General features: G+C 43.9%; 1 protein-coding gene across 3 annotated transcripts; it reads left to right on the forward strand.

The window, feature by feature from the left end:
- Window positions 1–4,074: 4,074 nt before the first annotated feature.
- Window positions 4,075–17,697, forward strand: Snrpa1 (small nuclear ribonucleoprotein polypeptide A'). 3 transcript variants are annotated; one of them, NM_001271323.1, is made up of 9 exons: window positions 4,633–4,784; window positions 6,457–6,604; window positions 8,054–8,132; window positions 12,891–12,937; window positions 13,152–13,254; window positions 13,827–13,906; window positions 14,290–14,365; window positions 14,970–15,063; window positions 17,437–17,697. In NM_001271323.1, the coding sequence occupies exons 1-9, from the start codon at window positions 4,703–4,705 to the stop codon at window positions 17,493–17,495; spliced, it is 768 nt and encodes a 255-aa protein (NP_001258252.1). In that variant the 5' UTR covers window positions 4,633–4,702; the 3' UTR covers window positions 17,496–17,697. The 3 variants fall into 3 exon arrangements, with proteins under 3 accessions (XP_063138075.1, NP_001258252.1, XP_006229385.1); XM_006229323.5 differs by lacking the exon at window positions 4,633–4,784 and adding an exon at window positions 4,839–5,117; XM_063282005.1 differs by lacking the exons at window positions 13,827–13,906; window positions 14,970–15,063; window positions 17,437–17,697 and having other exon boundaries at window positions 4,075–4,784; window positions 14,290–14,329.

A 17,697-nucleotide genomic window follows, 5' to 3' on the forward strand; every position in this document is an offset into this window, starting at 1 on the left:
CTTCACTTTAGCCTCAGGCAGATTTTTCAGTTAAGGGCAAAAAAGCAGCCACATTCTTTACCAAAATGTCACAACAGTCTCTGGGCCACATACTAAATTTCTTCTGAAGCCTCTTCAGCCAGGGCCCCACCAGGGCACACTTCCTAATGGTGCCTCTCCATATGGAGCAAGCATTCAAACACCCGAGTCTATGGGGACCATATCTATTCAAACCACCACAATTGGGGGGAAAGTATGTTTTGGTCACTTCCTTCCTATATCGATTCCAGAAACAGTGCATTAGTGAGACCTCCTTTAGTTTTGTCTCGGAGGGCATTTCGAGATAAGTTTAACTGAAAAATGAATCCACCTTGAATAAAAGCAAATACAATACTAAGAGCTAACATCCAGGGCAAAGGAAAAAGGAAAAAGTAAGCCGGATACAGCATTCATTTCTCTCTGCATCCAGACTGTAAATACAGTGCAACACCTGCATCAAATGCCTACAGCCGTGACTTCCTACATATTAACCACCATGATGGTGTATATCCTAACCGTAGACCAAAGTAAACCTTCCCACCGTGAAACGATTTCCTCAGGCAAAAAGCATACATCATGATATATCAACACCAAAAACCAAGGGCTAGGAAATGGGTCAGCAGTTAAGAGTGCTTGGTGTACAAGCATGAGGACCTGAATTCAAGTCTCTAAGACCCACATAAAAAGCCAGGTGTTGTATGGGCCTACAGCCCCAGTGATGGCAGATAAAACAGACACTGGCACCGGAGAATCGCTGAGCGATTTGCTCGCTGCCAGCCTACCTCTAGGTTCAATGAGAGACACCTACTTCTTCCTCTGTCTTCCAGATGCCCACAGCATTTACTACACCACACACACACACACACACACACACACACACACACACACACACACGCGCGCGCACGCGTACTGATAAACTGGGTATGGGTGAAATGGTTCACATAAGATAGTTATTGACAACCACACTAACTGAGCCAATTAGGAGTATCTGAGTCCTTTTATTACCTGGCAACCAAGAGTGAGCTCATGCTTCTTGGTGTGGAAGCTCAGGAGTACAGAATTCACAAAGGCAAAAACCAAAGTTATATTGTTGTGCCCATTTCGTGAACCCCAAAAGACCACCAAAGAGTCGATCCCAGTGCAGTCACACTAGGGTCTTTATTACAAGCTCAAGCTTGGGCCACGCTGGCACCTGTGGCATAGCAGAGTGGGAAGGTGAGGCCCTGAGCTTTCAGCGGGACAAGCTTTTATAGGAAATGCTAAGCAACTGAGGGGTTTTCTAGCTTGGCACAAATCTGACTGGGGAGCCATTATGGAATTTTGTTGTCCTTTAACATAATTGGCTGGTGCTGGGAGCCAAACCATAAACCTGATTTCTGTTTTCCTCCTGATTGGTAGCTGTTAGAAAGTGCCAGGGGCAGGCTTGTTGGAGAGAGTAACCTGGAAACTGGTCTTATTTGGGAGTAACCTGGGAACTGATGCTAGATGCTGGCTTGTTTGTTAACTCGAGTTCAACCTTAGGTCAGGTTCTATAAGATGGAGTCTAAACCCAAGATCTGGTCTCTCAATATCAGTGTTGGGTAAGTAGTGTGGTACTTTGGAAACCGTGGGATGCTTTAAGTGGGGCTTAATGTGTCATCCTAGTAGAAATGTGGAAGACATTGGCTTGAATATGCTTGGCCCAGGGAGTGGCACTATCAGGAGGTGTGGCCTTGTTGGAGGAAGTGTGTCACTGTGGGGATGGGCTTCAAGACCCTCTTTGAACAAGATGTAGAACTTACAGTTTCTCCAGCTCCACATCTGCCTGGACACTGCCATGCTTCTTGCTGTGAGGATAATGGACTGAACTGCTGAACCTGTAAGCCAGCCCCAATTAAAGTTGTCTTTTATAAGAGTCACTATGCTCATGGTGTCTGTTCATAGCAATGGAAACCATAACTAAGTCAGAAGTTGGTACCATGGACTTGGGTATTGCTGTGATAGGCCTGACCATGATTTTGTTTGGAGGAATATGGATTTGGGGATTTTGGAAACAGTGGGATACTTTAAGTGGGGCTTAATGTGTCATCCTAGTAGAAATGTGGAAGACATTGGTGCTGAGGGTGATTTGAACACTGGAGATTGTTCTTCTGATGTTTTGGTGAAGAATGTTGCTGCTTTTTGCCATTGTCTGAAGAGACTACCTGAGGCCAAGGTAAAGAGTAAAGAGGCTAAGGTAAAAGAAGTCTCAGAAAAGCCCAGCATAGACTTTGTCCTCTGGTTTACTCTCATGAAGAGAAGTTTTAATCAAGTGTAGCAAGCTTAGGAAGGAAAAACACAAAATATATTGTTGTTATAAAAATATAATAATATACAGCTCAAGTATTAAAGGGGCACCAGATGGTACAACTGAACTAAGTCCTGTGCTCAAGATCAACAGATTAGGGTAGTGGTGACCTCAGGGCAAGAGCCCACCCAGCTAAACTTACTGTTTATACATTTGCAGTTGAACATCAGATACTTATATGACCTGGTTATTGCTGTCATTTGGATACAAGGAGATAGGATTGTATGTCAAACTGACATGGGATGACACGAGCTTTTGATCTGGATCTTGAGACATAGTCACCACGAAGAGCTTGGGCCCAGGCATGGTGAGACACACATTTAATCCCAGCATTCAAGCATTAGCCAGTGGGGTTGAAAAACAGAAAGTTGGCGATAATGTAATAGAAGAAGGGGGCCATGTTCTAGCTCCAGTAAGAAGCAGAACTTGGTAGCTTTGGCCATGTGGCTCTGGCTTTAAAGTCAAGAATAGGGGTTGGGGATTTAGCTCAGTGGTAGAGTGCTTGCCTAGCAAGCACAAGGCCCTGGGTTCGGTCCCCAGCTCCGAAAAAAAAAAAAATTTAAAGTCAAGAATAGAAGGAACCACTGGTTGGTCCGATTGATAGTGGTTAGTTAGCTGGAGGTAAGAAATTAGCAGTGATTAAGAAGAGACCAGCATCACTGAGGTGAAATCTTCTGGCAAGTGTATTCCAGAGATGCCAAAGCTGCACCTTACGATGCAGCTGGACTTGGTAACGTGTGAGAATTACCCAGGTGGTACTGGTTATGAAAAGCAGCTGAGACTGGGCATTGTGAGAGGCCAGGGAGGGTCATTGGTGAAGGTGTAGCCTCAGTTGGAGTTGATGGCCCAGGGCTGAAAGTTACCGCTACATAAACTCACTCCAATAACCCTAGCACATGGAGGTGGAGACAGGAGAGCGAGCTGTTCAAGTTTACCCTCAGGTCAGTCAGTCATTCCGTGACTCAGCAAGTAAGAGAGCACGTACAGCTCTTGTTGTTGTAACAACAAACTCTTTCAGAGGACCCAAGTTCAGATCCCAGCAACCACTTGTAACTCTAATTTCAGAGTATCTGGCACCTCTGACCATTGTGGGTATCTGTCCTCACGTGGACAAAACCACAGAGTTATACAAATGAGTTTTACAGTGTTTTTAAGAGTGTTTTCAGCTCTTGCAGAGGACCAGATTCAAATTCTAACACACATTTCCAGAGGATCACAATGGCCAGCTCCAGGGAATTTTAGTCCGAAGCCTCCCCTCCACACATACACAGGCAAGCATGGACATTAATTAATAAGCTATGATAAAAAAAATAAGCACACAGTTTTGTGAAATTAAGGCTTTGGGGGCAGAGGCCAAGGCTCTGCAGATATGTTGTGATCACTGGGGCACTCATCAAAGGTCAATTTCTGATGTGTGTATTCTCCTGCACGTCATATGAACTTTTTGTTGTTGTTGTTTGCCTGAGACAGGGTTTCTCTGTGTATCCCTGGTTGTCCTGGAATTGGCTCTGTAGACCAGGATGGCCTCAATCTCTGAAATTCACCTCCTTTTGTCTCCAAACTGCTGGAATTAAAGACATTCTCAACCATGCCTAGACTTCATGATTTTATTTGTATGTTTGTTTGTATGTATGTATGTGTGTGTGTGCGCTTGTGTGTGTGTGTGTGTGTGTGTGTGTGTGTGTGTGTGTGTGTGTGTGTGTGTTTGCTATTGCAGGGGTCTGAGGAGGCTAGAAATGGATGGCGAATCCCCTAAGGCTGGAGTTAAAGGCAGTTGTCAGGTGACCAAATGGGTACTGGAATGCCAACTCAAGTGTGTTATAAAAACAGCAAGTGCTCTTAACCTCTAAGCCATCTGATCAGCCCTTTGGTATGAATACGTAAATATCTATAGGCCACAAGTCCACCCTCACCAGGTCAGATGTGTTCTGTTTTAAGGCAATCTAGTCTACTTACTGGTCCTGCACCTTTTGTGCGGAGGCCCAAATCCAATGTTTAAGAATTTGGCTCCCTGGAGACTTCACAGTCTCCGCCCCTTGTTGGCTGGAGAAGGGAGCGGAGTCCCAACTACCCCTCCCTTGAGGTGCACTGACGTGAGATAGAGTATCTCTCGCGTGTTCTTATCTTTTGGATACAAAAACCTGGAATCTGGGCTCCCCACACTCCCAGGCACGCTCAAGCACAGAACCCAGAAGCAAAGACACTCGGCTACGTCTTCGATTGCTTTAGCCTGGCGGTCGAGCTGCGCGGGGCTCTGATTGATGCTGTCTGGCGGCGAGGCGCGGTGCACCCTGGGACACGGCACTGGCGGGAGGCACAGGCCGGTGTCTGAGGTGAGGGTACGCGGGCGGCGACAGAATGGTGAAGCTGACGGCGGAGCTGATCGAGCAGGCGGCACAGTACACCAATGCTGTGCGGGACCGTGAGCTGGACCTCCGCGGTGAGTTAGACGGAGCGCGGGCTGTGTTCCGGCCCCGACGCGCGGCCGCGAGAAGCCGGCCCCGCCGCGTGCGCGGAGGCCGGAGCCTGGCTCGCGGGCCTCCACCTCCACCTGGGCCTGGGGTATCTCCAATCGATGGTCCCGCAGGGACCTTTGGGACTGTTACCTGCTAGCAAACGCGGCGCCTCGATTCCTTCTCCGGTCCTTACTCATTAGGCTTTGCCTCGCGTGCTGAGCAGCCTTAACTGTTTGAGGACTAGGAAAATAGAAAATGCTACGTACAGAACGGCGGCCGACTGGTTTTTAGCAAATGCGTTAATATGGCACGCGAGGGTAGGTTGAATATGTACCAAAGTTACCATAATTGCCCCAATAAGTCACGTTTGGTCTTGTTCATTAGTTTTTGAGACAGAGTCTCGTGTATTCCGAGCTGACTTCAAACCGTTATATAGTTAAGGATTATCTCGAACTTCGGACCCTCTTGACTCCATTTTGTGGATGTTGGGTTTAAATGTGTGCACATTTATATGGTGCTTCGGATGAGCCCAGGGTTTTATGTCTGTTAGGCAAGCACTTGCGTTGCTGAGCCGAATTCGCAGCCCCTGATAATTCACTTTATAAAGGTGTTTTCCAGCTGTTCGACCAAGGCTTAATGGTACTTCCATGTGTGGGGCGGTGAGACCCACCTGTTCGGTTTTGACAGTAATAGCACTTGGTTTTTAAAATAGAATTGAGAATGCAATCGTTAACTGTTCAGGAGATGGCTTTGAACAGGGTTAAGGTTATAACGCTGTGACCCGAGGCAACCACAGTCACGGGGCACTATGCACCGACATTTGCGACAGGTTTTTTTTTACTGCCTATGGGAAATCCTAGTGCTTTTTTTGTGTTTATTTGTTTGTTTGTTTGTTTGTTTGTTTGTTGAAATTAACTTTCTCAGAGAAAAAGTCCAGTTCAGGAGCATCTGGATCCTTTCACTGTCTTGGCACAGTTTGATCAGTGCTGTATTTCAGAAATCCATGCAATCTTGAGAGTGCTTAATCTGGCACCATACTTCTTATTGCACTCCTTCACAACTGGGTTGTGTACGTCATTTCTTTCTGCAGTACCTAGCTCAATGATGATGGCCGTTAGACAATGAAGGGAATGCTCTGCTCGTTGTAATTTGTGGATATATGTAAACCGTTTTTGGCTCTGAATTGGAGCCGGTGGGGAGGAGGGTGAGTCAGGACACCATGAAGCTACACTGATGAGTTATGTGGAGGATTGAGAATACTGGTCACCAGCGCCTGAACAAGGCTTGGGCACCAACAGTAGCAGTTTAAAGTGTTAATTCTGTCATGGAGACTAATGACGCTAAGGACTTAAAACAGTGGGACCACCTCATAGACGTTCTTAATAAACCATGGGCACCAATACTAGTAAGCATGCCCATCTGTTCTTCTCTTGCCTTTAGCCTCTTCAAGTTTACTTCAGGACTACAAGCTTCGTAGCACTAGGGACTCCGTAACTCGTTCGTTGTTTATCTTATTTTTGTTCAGTGCTTGGCATGGCCCCAGTGCCAGGTTAACTTCCTGAATGAAAGCTTTGAGCCAAATTACTGTCCAATACTCCTACTACTTTCAGGACTTTTCATTTATATTAATATTTGTTGTATTTTTTCCCTCTACAGGATATAAAATTCCTGTTATTGAAAATCTGGGTGCCACCTTAGACCAGTTTGATGCTATTGATTTTTCTGACAATGAGATCAGGAAACTGGATGGCTTTCCGTTGTTGAGAAGACTGAAAACATTATTAGTGAACAACAACAGAATTTGGTGAGTGTCTGCTAGTGAGAATACTTTCTTCCCTTAAGTAAGTGTTATAATGAACCCCAAAGATACCGTTCGGTTTGGTTTGGTTTCCAATGTATATTAGTGTTTTGCCTGCAGGTATCACACACCCTCCTAGTGTTTTTGGAGGTCAGAGGAGGGCATCGGCTTCTCTGGAGCTGGGTTTACAGATAGTCCTGAGTTGCTCCAGGTGTTAGGAATAGTCTGGGTCCTCTGGAAGATCAGCCAGAGGTCTGAGTTGCTGAGCCACCGCACCAGCCTTTCCATGTCTCTTCTTAAAGGGAGAAATGAATAGAGCTCTTTGCCTAAGAGATTGGGTGTTGGTCTGACCTTACTTGCCACTCTTCAGAAATCTTTAATATTTGTAACTGATACTAAACTTTGAATTTGGAACACTGTGCTATATCAACATTTCAGATTCAGAGCCATCATCAACAGCATCATAATAAAACGATTTATAGAGGTCATGTGCAATAGTGTCTGCCTTTAATCCTAACACTCTGGAGTCTAAGGCAAACTAATCTCTGAGTTCAAGGACAGCCTTGTCAACAGCAAATTCCAGCCAGGGCTACATAGCGAGACCCTGTCACAAAAAAAATCTTTTTATGAAATAAAATTACTTTTCACTGAGTCCCTATACGTCATCCATTCTGCTGGTTTTTGGTTTTGTAGTTGGTTTCTATAATTCTGTGAAATTAAGATCATATTTGTTTGAGCCAGGGTTTCTCTATGAGCTTTGGCTGTTATTCACTCTGTAGACCAGGCTGGCCTCAAACTCAGAGATCTGCCTCCCTTCGCCTCCTAAGTGCTAGGATTAAAGGCATGTGCTACCACCACCCTGCTGGCAAACTTTCATTAAGAAAAGAACCCAGGGGCTGGAGATAGGACTCTTAGGTAAGAGTACTGGCTGCTGCTTTTCCCAGACCAGCATGGCAGCTTGAAACTAGTTCCAGAGAGTTCAAGGCCCTTTTCTGGCTTCCACAGGAGCCAAGCACAGAGTTGGTAGATATGCAATCTAAGACATACACCCATACCCATAAATGCACTGAGTAGTGTTTTTAAGGAGAGCTATTTTCATGATTAAACATTCTCCTCTGATAAATGTCTTATACCAGCTCTCTACATGCAAAATTACTGGGTTTTGAGTTTTCTGAACAAGAAACTGTAAATTAGCTAGGTAGTTATTTTCTGCCCCAGAATCTCACCTTCCCTTGGGTTGTACTAGACCGCTTGGCAGCGGAAAGAAGCTGAGGAGGCATGGGGTCCTTGGGTCATCCCATCCCTGTCACTGACCCTGTGCCTCAGGCCAGGCTCCCTCTGATACTCTCCCTGAGATGGGATGTGGGAGAAGAGCATTCTAACATTGAAGTGTTAATACTGAAGTGTTAGCGTGTTTAATTTTATTTTCACTGAGAGCCTCTCTTTTTCTTTTAGCCGTATAGGTGAGGGTCTCGATCAGGCTCTTCCCTGCCTGACAGAACTCATTCTCACCAACAACAGTCTAGTGGAACTGGTAAGTTGAATGGAGAAAACTAGTAAAAGGACAAGGTTAAGGGTTCTTTTCTCCTTCAGGAAATTATCTATTTCCTCTTTGAGTTTTTCCCTGATTATTTTACTATTTAAGCCTTTGTTTGTTTGTTTTTGGTTGTGTTGGTTTGGCTGGTTTTTTGTGCTAGGAATTGGCAAAGCATCTGGATTATAAGTCCCTGATCTCTTTGCCCTCTCTGGTCTGCCTTTTGAGTTTGATTCTGCTGGGTGTCTTGGTAGGAGAGTTCCCATTAGGTGCAATCTAGTTTGTCACTCACTATCATTAGTGCTTCTGATGTTCTGTTGAAACCCTCCTTCCCCTTCAATGGATAAACAGACTCTCATGTTTTGCAGAGTGGCAATGTTCGGTGTGGTACTCTAATCTCAGCTCATAAGTGAGTTGGGCAAAACTATAAAGTACACGCCAGATTTCAGACTTCGTCTAAAAGGGAATTGGAGCAGTGAGTTTGCTACTTCTCTTTGGCTCCGGGCAGGCCGAGCTTCCAGCCACCCAGGATCCCTTTGGTCTGCAGATGGAAGAGGCATGTGTGCTAATTCCTCAGCCAGCGCAAAGCCTGGGCACCGGAATCATCCGCCCAACTGTCCTAGATGTCCTTCCAGTGATCCTGACTCCGCGCCCTCTAAATCTATGATTTATCTCTGCTGCTCTGTTCCTTCTGGGTGGCCCCCTAGTCTTAGCTGCCCACGACACTTCTGGGTAGCCCTTCCAGGGCTGCATTCCTTCTCACCTACATTTTGGATGATTTTCCTTCTGCAGCTCTAAATCTGATCCATCTCCCTTCAAAACCTGGTGATTCTCCTCTCTTCCCCTCTCTCCTGTGTCCTAGCCTGTGCAAATCTAAGGGTCCTGCCCCTTCTCCCTTTGCCCAGCCAGTGGCTCCTGGCATCTTTATTGATCGATCAAAAACCAATTGTGGGGGTTGGGGATTTAGCTCAGTGGTAGAGCGCTTGCCTAGCAAGCGCAAGGCCATGGGTTCGGTCCCCAGCTCCGAAAAAAAGAAAAAAGAAAAAAAAAAAAAACCAATTGTGGGCAAGAACCTTCAGTGTTTAGACACGTAGATTTCCAATTAAATCAAAGCATTAGAACCAATCCCCAACAAATGAAGGTGTTAACTTTCTTAGTGGCCTTTATATCATAATGCATTGATATTTTGGATTAGGAGTTCAATTTCATTTTATCTGTCTTTCTATATTAACATAGCTACTTCTAAAATTGCCTGAGTATCATGACATAATTTAAAGTGCTTACCACCTAACCATAGGACCCATGTTTTATAAACAAACAAGCAAGCAAGTTGGGCATAGTGCAATTCAAGCACTGGGGAAGCAGAGCTAGATCCTTGGGGCTTTCTGGTCAGCCAGTCTAACTAACTCATTCATATATATATATATATATATATATATATATATATATATATATATACACACACATAAATGTGCATATATACATATACATGTATATATATTTATATGAGTTAAATTATAAAAACTGTAGATAGGATTCTTTTTTAATTTTTAGAATTTTTTTTAAAAATAACTTACTTAATTTCATCTTACGTGCATTGGTGTTTTGTCTGCAGGGTCTGTGTGAGGATGTCAGATCCCAGACAATTGTAAGCTGGCATGTGGGTGCTGGGAATTGAACCCTAGTCCTCAGAAAGAACAGCAGTGCTCTTAACCGCTGAGCCATCTTTCTAGCCCCAAGTTTTAGATTTATTTTATGTGTATGAGTGTATGGCCTGCATATATGTATGTGTACTATGTATGCCTGCACCAATGCAGCTCAAAGAGCATCAGGAGCTATAAATGCCTGTAAGTCACCACATGGGTATTGGGAGACAAACCTCGGCAGCTCTTTAAAAGAACAAGAAGTATTCTTAACTACTAAGCCATCACTAAGCACCAGTGGTAAGGTTTTTAAATCTACTGTTAAGTTTGTTTTTAACTGCATTGCCTATATTAAGTGGCGTTACTGGCCTATCACAGTTTGTCTTTTAAGGAAACTTTCTCTCTGTCATCCATTCTGTTGTTTTAATTGTATGTATAATATGTGCACTGTCTCTTTCTGTCACTCCATAGTAGTCCAAGAGCTGTACTACTAATCTATGGGGATAAATACATAGAGTTGTGTGATGCTGTGTCCCCTTACCAAATAGTAACAGTTCACCCCTAGGCCTAATGAGTTCCCCAATCATGGGTTCTTAGCCAGATTTATTGTATGAGGCATGCATTTTCTTCCTGTGGAACTGGATCTTAAATCAGAAAATGGTTGTTTATACAGTAATGTTTGTGCCGCCACTGTACTCATGGGTATGTCTTGCCACATGGTGGTTACTGAGCTAACGGCACTCACAACTGGGTGAGACTGCTGATGACGTCCCCCAGCAGCCTGCATAGCACCTCTAGTACTATGAAAGCTAGCCCACTGAGAAGCCTCCTGCTCAGTACCCACTTGATTTCTCATATCCGGTGACAGAACTGTGTGGTGCCTTCACCAATAGGCTCTTACCATCAAGTCTGGTAGGCAGTTCACGATCAACCATTAGCCTGCACTGTGTTTGAGGTAGTCCCTTTACTGTGTCACCCAGGTTGACCTCCAACTCCATATGTAGCCTATGCTGGCTTTAACTTAATATAGTCTTCCTGACTTAGCCTCCCAATTGCTGGGATTGCAGGTATGAGCCAGGACACCCAGCTATGAAGCCAGTGCTCCACCATCACATAGCTGTGGGGTAGTGAGTCTTTCAGTGCCTCTGGGTGGTATATTACAGAATCAAAAATTATATCTAGGATCTTTCAGATACTAGGAAAGCTCCCCTCCCCCACTACTGAGCAACAGTATTCTTTTTCTTAACTGGACATCATGCTATCATTGTGTTCTATACTCTGTGTGTGTGTGTGTGTGTGTGTGTGTGTGTGTGTGTGTGTGTGTGTGTGTGATTCGTTTTCATTCCTTTTGTATTTTTATGGTAGTAAGCCAGTTTTCAAGCTCTAGCATTCCCTCTGATTGTGTAAAGATGGCTTGTTTGCTTTCTGAAAATTCAGCTCTCTGTCATTGCTTTTTAAAATTATGAACCATTTCACAAAGGTACACATCCATTTTCAAGGCCACACTGACTTCTGTGTCCTTCCAGTTTTGGTGTGTATGCGGTAGAAGTGAGTATCCTGCTTTCATCTGTGCAGGGGTGAATTACTTAATTTAGGTCTATCCCAAGTTTTTATTTAGTGTAGGAATTTGTCCTGGAAGGAACACAGTTCGACCACCCAGGACTATATATATGTTTTAGTTAAGGTTTTACTGCTGTGAACAGACACTATGTTCAAGGCAACTCTCATAAGGACAACATTTAACTGGGGCTGGCTTACAGGTTCAGAGGTTCAGTCCATTATCATCAAGGCAGGAGCATGGCAGTGCCCAGGCAGGCCTGGTGCAGAGGTGCTAAGAACTTTGCATCTTCATCTGAAGGCTGCTAGCAGAATACTACTGTCTTCCAGGAAACTGGGGTGAGGGTCTTATAGCCCACACCCACAGTGACACACACACTCCAACAGGGCCACACCTTCTAATAGTGCCTCTTGGGCTGAGCATATACAAACCATCACAATATATATAGCAAAACTTTGTCCCAAATGGGAGAAGAGACCAGAAGCACGAGGATCCACATTTGCTATAGCCGCATCACACAATCTATCCAGATCTCCCTGTACTCACTATTGGAACATACAGATCCTTGGTAACTTCTCAGACTGAACATCTGTTGGTTATGATGGAATTCTCTGGTTTATTACATGCCTTCCTGCCTTCATAAACGCTTTGCCAGTCCTGTAGCTGGTATCCTTAACTATTCCTACTCTGAGATGTCCAGGAAATACCTTGTCTAGTTCAGTTGTAGCTTTTGAAGGTGGGTTTTTAGTGTTGCTATTTTTGTTTCATCAGTGGTTTCCAGGACAATTGGGAAAAGCTGAGAATATCCCTGGATGGCCTGAACTCACTACATAGAATAAATAGGCTGGCCTCAAACTCATTGACATTTGTCTGTCTCTGCCTCCCGAGGGCTGGGATAAAGACATGCGCCACCATGATTGGCATTCATAATTTTTTGAACTATACTATTCACCTTGTCTTTGAAGATGTTTGAAGAGATGGGGGCAGAGGTGATCTAGGATAACAGATATCGTGGCCACTTGGGATACACTAACAAGAAAAGACATTCTGCACCGGGTGTGGCGGTATATACACATAATTCCAGCATTTGGGAGGATCAGGATTGAAGACCATCCTAGGCTGCACAACAAGTTCAAGACCCCCCAGGCTATATGAGGTTCTGTCTCAAACATCAAAACCCCACATTAGACCAAGATCTTGGCTTGAGGTTCCTGTGAAAATAGCTTGCTCCAAGTAAGTCACTGGTATTAGCATTGGTTCCATTTTTGAATCACTGCTTAGTAGCCATGTTGAGATTGCTTTAGAAAATCAAATCTTTTTGTCTTCTGTTGAAGCAGATGTTGTTACTACCAAAGTTTAAGGAAGCTGGAGTATATTTATCAGTTTATTAGGTAGAAAATATTTAAGCAGTTGTGTTGTATTAATAATGGACTAGGTGCCAGAGCAATAAAAAATAAAATAGTGTAGATACTTGCTTCAGAGATACTTGCCATATCAAACTCTCAGGGTAGTGGTGTGCCTGTCAGCCCGGTCCTTACTATGACTCTTATTTTATAGGGTGATCTGGACCCATTGGCATCTCTCAAATCACTGACATATCTAAGGTATGGAAATTACTTGTGATGATATGACTATAGTCCTGAAATAACACCTCTAGCTTGGTAATAAAAAGCTCCCTCCTGGATGGCGTGTGTTACTCCTGACAGTGAAGTGGGAAGAGCGCACGCTGGCTCTTGGTTTATAGTCATTGCACCTCCAGCTGACTCCGCCTTACATCAGCTGTGGTGAGTGAGATTGGAACTGTCCCTTTTCTTACAGCATCCTAAGAAACCCTGTGACCAATAAGAAGCATTATCGACTCTATGTGATTTATAAGGTTCCACAAGTCAGAGTACTGGACTTTCAGAAAGTGAAACTAAAAGTGAGTATTGCTCACTGCTGTGAGGCATCACAGAGTTGGCCTTTGCTTTCATTGCCAGGTTTTTTAAAACTTGCTTATTAATAAGTAAATTTTGTTGTTACTTTGAAACTTAACCTGTGGGAAAGAAAACATTTAGTCAGGGTTGTTTGTTACTGTTTTTGTGGGGTGGTTTTGTTTTATTCTTAGCAGTTTGTGGTAGGGCTTTGTTGGTCATTCCAAAGTTGGCCAAACTTTGTAGTTGAACTACACAGTGAATTGTCTGCTTAGATGGATTTCCAATGGGGAGCATACTGTAATCCAGCTGTGAGCAGCCCTGCCTGTTAGAATGGCATTTCCATGTTGACGTGCTAATTCTTCTCTGGGACCACTCTTTGAAACTGGGGGGAGGGGAGGCTTTTTGAGAACTTTGCCCAAGAATGTTGGCCAATGTGTCGTCTAATTTAAAGTTGGCTTTTGGTGTTTTTACCAACCCAGAATACTTCAGAGAATTCTCTTCCATGTTTTCTGAGGAATGCATCTAAATGCATGTGGTATTCCTATTTCCATTAACTCTGTGTGTGGTGTTGCTGTAGGAGCGTCAGGAAGCAGAGAAAATGTTCAAGGGCAAACGGGGTGCACAGCTTGCAAAGGATATTGCCAGGAGAAGCAAAACGTAAGATACGGATATCCAACCTAACTCTCCTCCCCTTCAGAAACACTGTCTGACAGTGGCCTCCTGCAAAATTAATCCAAAGTGCGGTTAGCGTGGCGTTACCTTTGAACGATGGTGACTGACCATTCATGGTCTGCACATCACGGGAAATTTCTACCCGGTTAGCAGAGCATATATTTCGGTTTACGGTCTTAAATTTGATGTTAAACATCATGCTTTCTCTAGGAAGATGGATTGGGTGGTGTTTCTGAAGGAGAGAGTTCTTGTATCAGTTTGTTAACAAAGATAAGATACTACACTGGTTGAATTACTTTCAAAAGCTTTTGAAAGTAAGAGAAGCAGCTTGCACAGTCAGAATATAACAATTATATTCTCCTCCCCAGTTTTAATCCAGGTGCTGGTTTGCCAACTGACAAAAAGAAAGGTGGGCCATCTGCAGGGGATGTGGAAGCAATCAAGGTGAGGATGTATTCAGGTTGTGTGACTGGAGAGAGCCAGGTTGGGGCTGACAGTGGTGTCCTAGTACTGAGCCTTGTAGAGCCCATCTTCCCATAGTCCTAAGGACACTGGTATTCTAGTTCAGGAAAAAACTGCCTTAAAGCTACTCTTTGATCAGACTTTGATTTGAAGTAAATAGATAAAGTAGTTGAAGGCATCTGTATTCTTCTCCTTTTCCCAGGATCCATTTACTTCTTTGAGCAGTTAAGTACCTGGGTGTGCAGTCTTGGAGATTGCCTTAGTTTCTTTGCTTTCCAAGATTTGCTGGCTGACAATCCTGGTTGGAATGTAGGTAGAAAATCCTAAAGTCTCCAGTAACAGGATTCCAGACAGACTTAGCTTTTTAAGGGCATATGAAATGATCACTTCTCTTTTACAAGAGCCTGAATCTCCTCCTAAATATGAAAATTGACAGCCTGTTTTCTAGGTTGATTTGTAATGTGCCAGTGAAATCCTTCCCTGACCCAGAACTGTGTGGTTGATGTTCTATGGGAAAGTGCTTGGGCCTTCGGTGGTGCTTTCCGGGTACTGGTCATCACCATCTCCCCTTTCCTGTGTTTTCTAGAATGCCATAGCAAACGCGTCAACACTGGCTGAAGTTGAGAGGCTGAAGGGCTTGCTGCAGTCTGGCCAGATTCCTGGCAGAGAGCGCAGATCAGGTGAGGAAACTCTTCTGTCTGAACTTGCAAAACGTCACACTAGAGTGATTACACAATACTAGCTGACTATCGTGATGATTAGGCCCATAATCCCTGTATTTGGGAGGTTAAGCCAAGAGGGTAAGAAGTTGAAGGTCATTTGTGGCTACAAAACAAGTTTGAGACCAGCTTGGGCTATACAAGACCCTTTATCAAAAAAAGGGAAAGAAAAGGAAAAAGAAGAACAAAGGCAGGAGGCAGGGAGGGTCAATAAAGAAATTTAAGCCACTGGGATATGTATGGGGTCTTTACAAGTTGTAGTAAAACATTTCATATGGACGGAACTAGGTTCTAGAGGTGACTGAACTTCTGAGACACATGCTGTATAAAGGACATGTTGGTGGACTGACGCGCTGCATATACAGTAATGATTCCACAGGGCAACAGCTTCAGAATTCCTCCACCTGGTATTCTACTGTGTTTTTTCTGTGCTTAGATATGTACAGATGCATTCAGTTCTCTGTGTTATTGAGAGCAGTGACATGTTGTCTATGTGCATAGTTTAGGAAAACAATTGCCTTCACCAGGTGGGTTAATAGCCTCTACCATTTAGGTGTGTGTAAGTGTCAGGTTCATCTTCACAGAATAACAAACTCTCCAGTGGTGAAAAGTTTAGACCATAATCTCTGGAAGCAAGGTGTTGCTGTAAATGGTAGTTTAGTGGGTCAGCACAGGCCTTATGAAGAGCCTGACCAGTACTGTCCTTGGGCAAGTTTCATCATTAAAGGTAAATATCTTCATCTTTAAGTTTCAGATAGGTACTGTCATTAAAGGTTTTCGGGAAGACTGCTGTGTTTGCTAGGTGTTAACAAGTCTGTTGTTCAAATGTCCAATTTGTGTCCGCATGTCAAGCACTAGAGATGCACTATTCAAGTACAGTAAACACAGTACAAATTTGAGTATGAGTATCCCTGGAACGACTACCATGACAGCTTCCCAAGGATCATTATCTTTGAGCTGTTTTGGTTCTTTTTAGTTTTTGTGACCCTAGTCAGATTTAGTCAGATTGCTTGCATGAGTATGAGGTAAGGGTGCTTGCTGGAGCAAGGGCAAGTTACAGTGGGTACCCTGCTGAAGAAAATGGCTCTTCTACTTCAGCAGCTTTCAATTGTCAGTCGCTCCTCAGGGAGAGTGTATGAGATATTTTTAAGAACTGTGGAAGGGGTTGGGGATTTAGCTCAGTGGTAGAGCTCTTGCCTAGCAAGCACAAGGCCCTGGGTTCAGTCCTCAGCTCCGGGAAAAAAAAAAAAGAACTGTGGTACTGTGTGGTCTCTAGGCCCCTGGGGACAGGCAAGGTAAAATTATTTATGTAGTAACTCCAAGATGTTCGCTTTTTCCATTTAGTAGCATCTTCAGTGGTTAAAAACTGCTGGTGCCTCAGCAAGGCCAAGGGATGCTACTTGCTCTCTTCTTCCTTACTTCCACTCCCATTAAATATATACCATTCTGTCATGGTCCTCCATGAAGAAATAAAAGTGATTTTTCTGTGGTACTGAAGATAGAGCTCAGTAATAAAACCATGTTTAAGTCCCTGAGTTCAGTCCCTAGCACTGACCAATGATAAAACTGAAGATTTGAAGCAAAAATTAAAATTTGGAAAACTTGGGCTGGGGATGTAAATCTGGTAGAGCACTTCCCTGACACACAGGCTTCACCGTTACTAGAAAGACAGTTAAAGAAAATGTAGGTCTGTGGGTCTAATGTTACAAACATTTCTGGGGACGTCAGTGGGGCTGCTAATGAATCATGAAAGTCAGCATTTGAAAGACGTACAAGTGTTCAGGTGCTTGCTGTGGGTACAAGGTGCACTCAGAGTGCAAGGTAGAGTAATGGGCTGGAGGTGAGAATGGGAAGGATTCCAAGAAAAATTCAACTTCACTTTGTGAGCTGTCTGTAAGAAACTGCTGGTATAGCCAAACAACGCGTGGTAACGTGTATCCATCTGGAAAACTGCTGTTTGCTTCCAAATAATAGGCAGACTTGCCAGTAGTTTCCCCAAACATTTGAATATGGCAAAACTTTTTGGTGTGTGTGCGCGCGTGTGCATGTGTGTGTGTGGTTAGAGACAGGATCTCTCTACATAGCCCTGGCTGTTCTAGAATTTACCAAGCTGGATTTCAAACTCAGAAATCTGTAGAAATCTGCCACAAATTGTGGAACACAGTTGACAGTCGTGTGTGTGTGTGTGTGTGTGTGTGTGTGTGTGTGTGTGTGTGTGTGTGTGTGTACGTATGCACATGCTCATGTATGTTCATTTTTTTAATCAGTGTGTGTGGCATGAGAGTGAGTAGGTAATACAGAATGGACGTAACGTGTTCCGTGGTTCTTTCTTAGGGCCGAGTGATGAGGGTGAAGAGGAGATGGAAGACGGCACAGTCACAAATGGGTCCTGAGCTCTGGCAGGTGCTCTGATAAGCTCGTGGGATGTCTTGCATTTGAGCATTGAGTAACAGCCTTGCTTGTGTCAGCAACGTGGAATCTGCAGCTTTGCTGAATGATCAGAACTACTGCTGATAATTTTTTAATAGAAACCTTGAAATGGCAATGCCAATTTTCTACAAATGGTAAATAAAGGCAACCTACTGTGCTGCCAAA

This window comes from Rattus norvegicus, chromosome 1 (assembly GCF_036323735.1).
Source record: "Rattus norvegicus strain BN/NHsdMcwi chromosome 1, GRCr8, whole genome shotgun sequence".
Lineage (NCBI taxonomy): Eukaryota > Metazoa > Chordata > Mammalia > Rodentia > Muridae > Rattus > Rattus norvegicus.

What these genes read in the sequence shown, in the direction of transcription:
- Snrpa1 (NM_001271323.1), top strand. Translation starts at nt 4,703, where the DNA reads ATGGTGAAGCTGACGGCGGAGCTGATCGAGCAGGCGGCACAGTACACC. An exon ending in GTGAACAACAACAGAATTTG is followed by an intron (nt 6,605 to 8,053) that starts GTGAGTGTCTGC and finishes TTTTTCTTTTAG; the next exon opens with CCGTATAGGTGAGGGTCTCG. An exon ending in GGGATGTGGAAGCAATCAAG is followed by an intron (nt 14,366 to 14,969) that starts GTGAGGATGTAT and finishes TGTGTTTTCTAG; the next exon opens with AATGCCATAGCAAACGCGTC.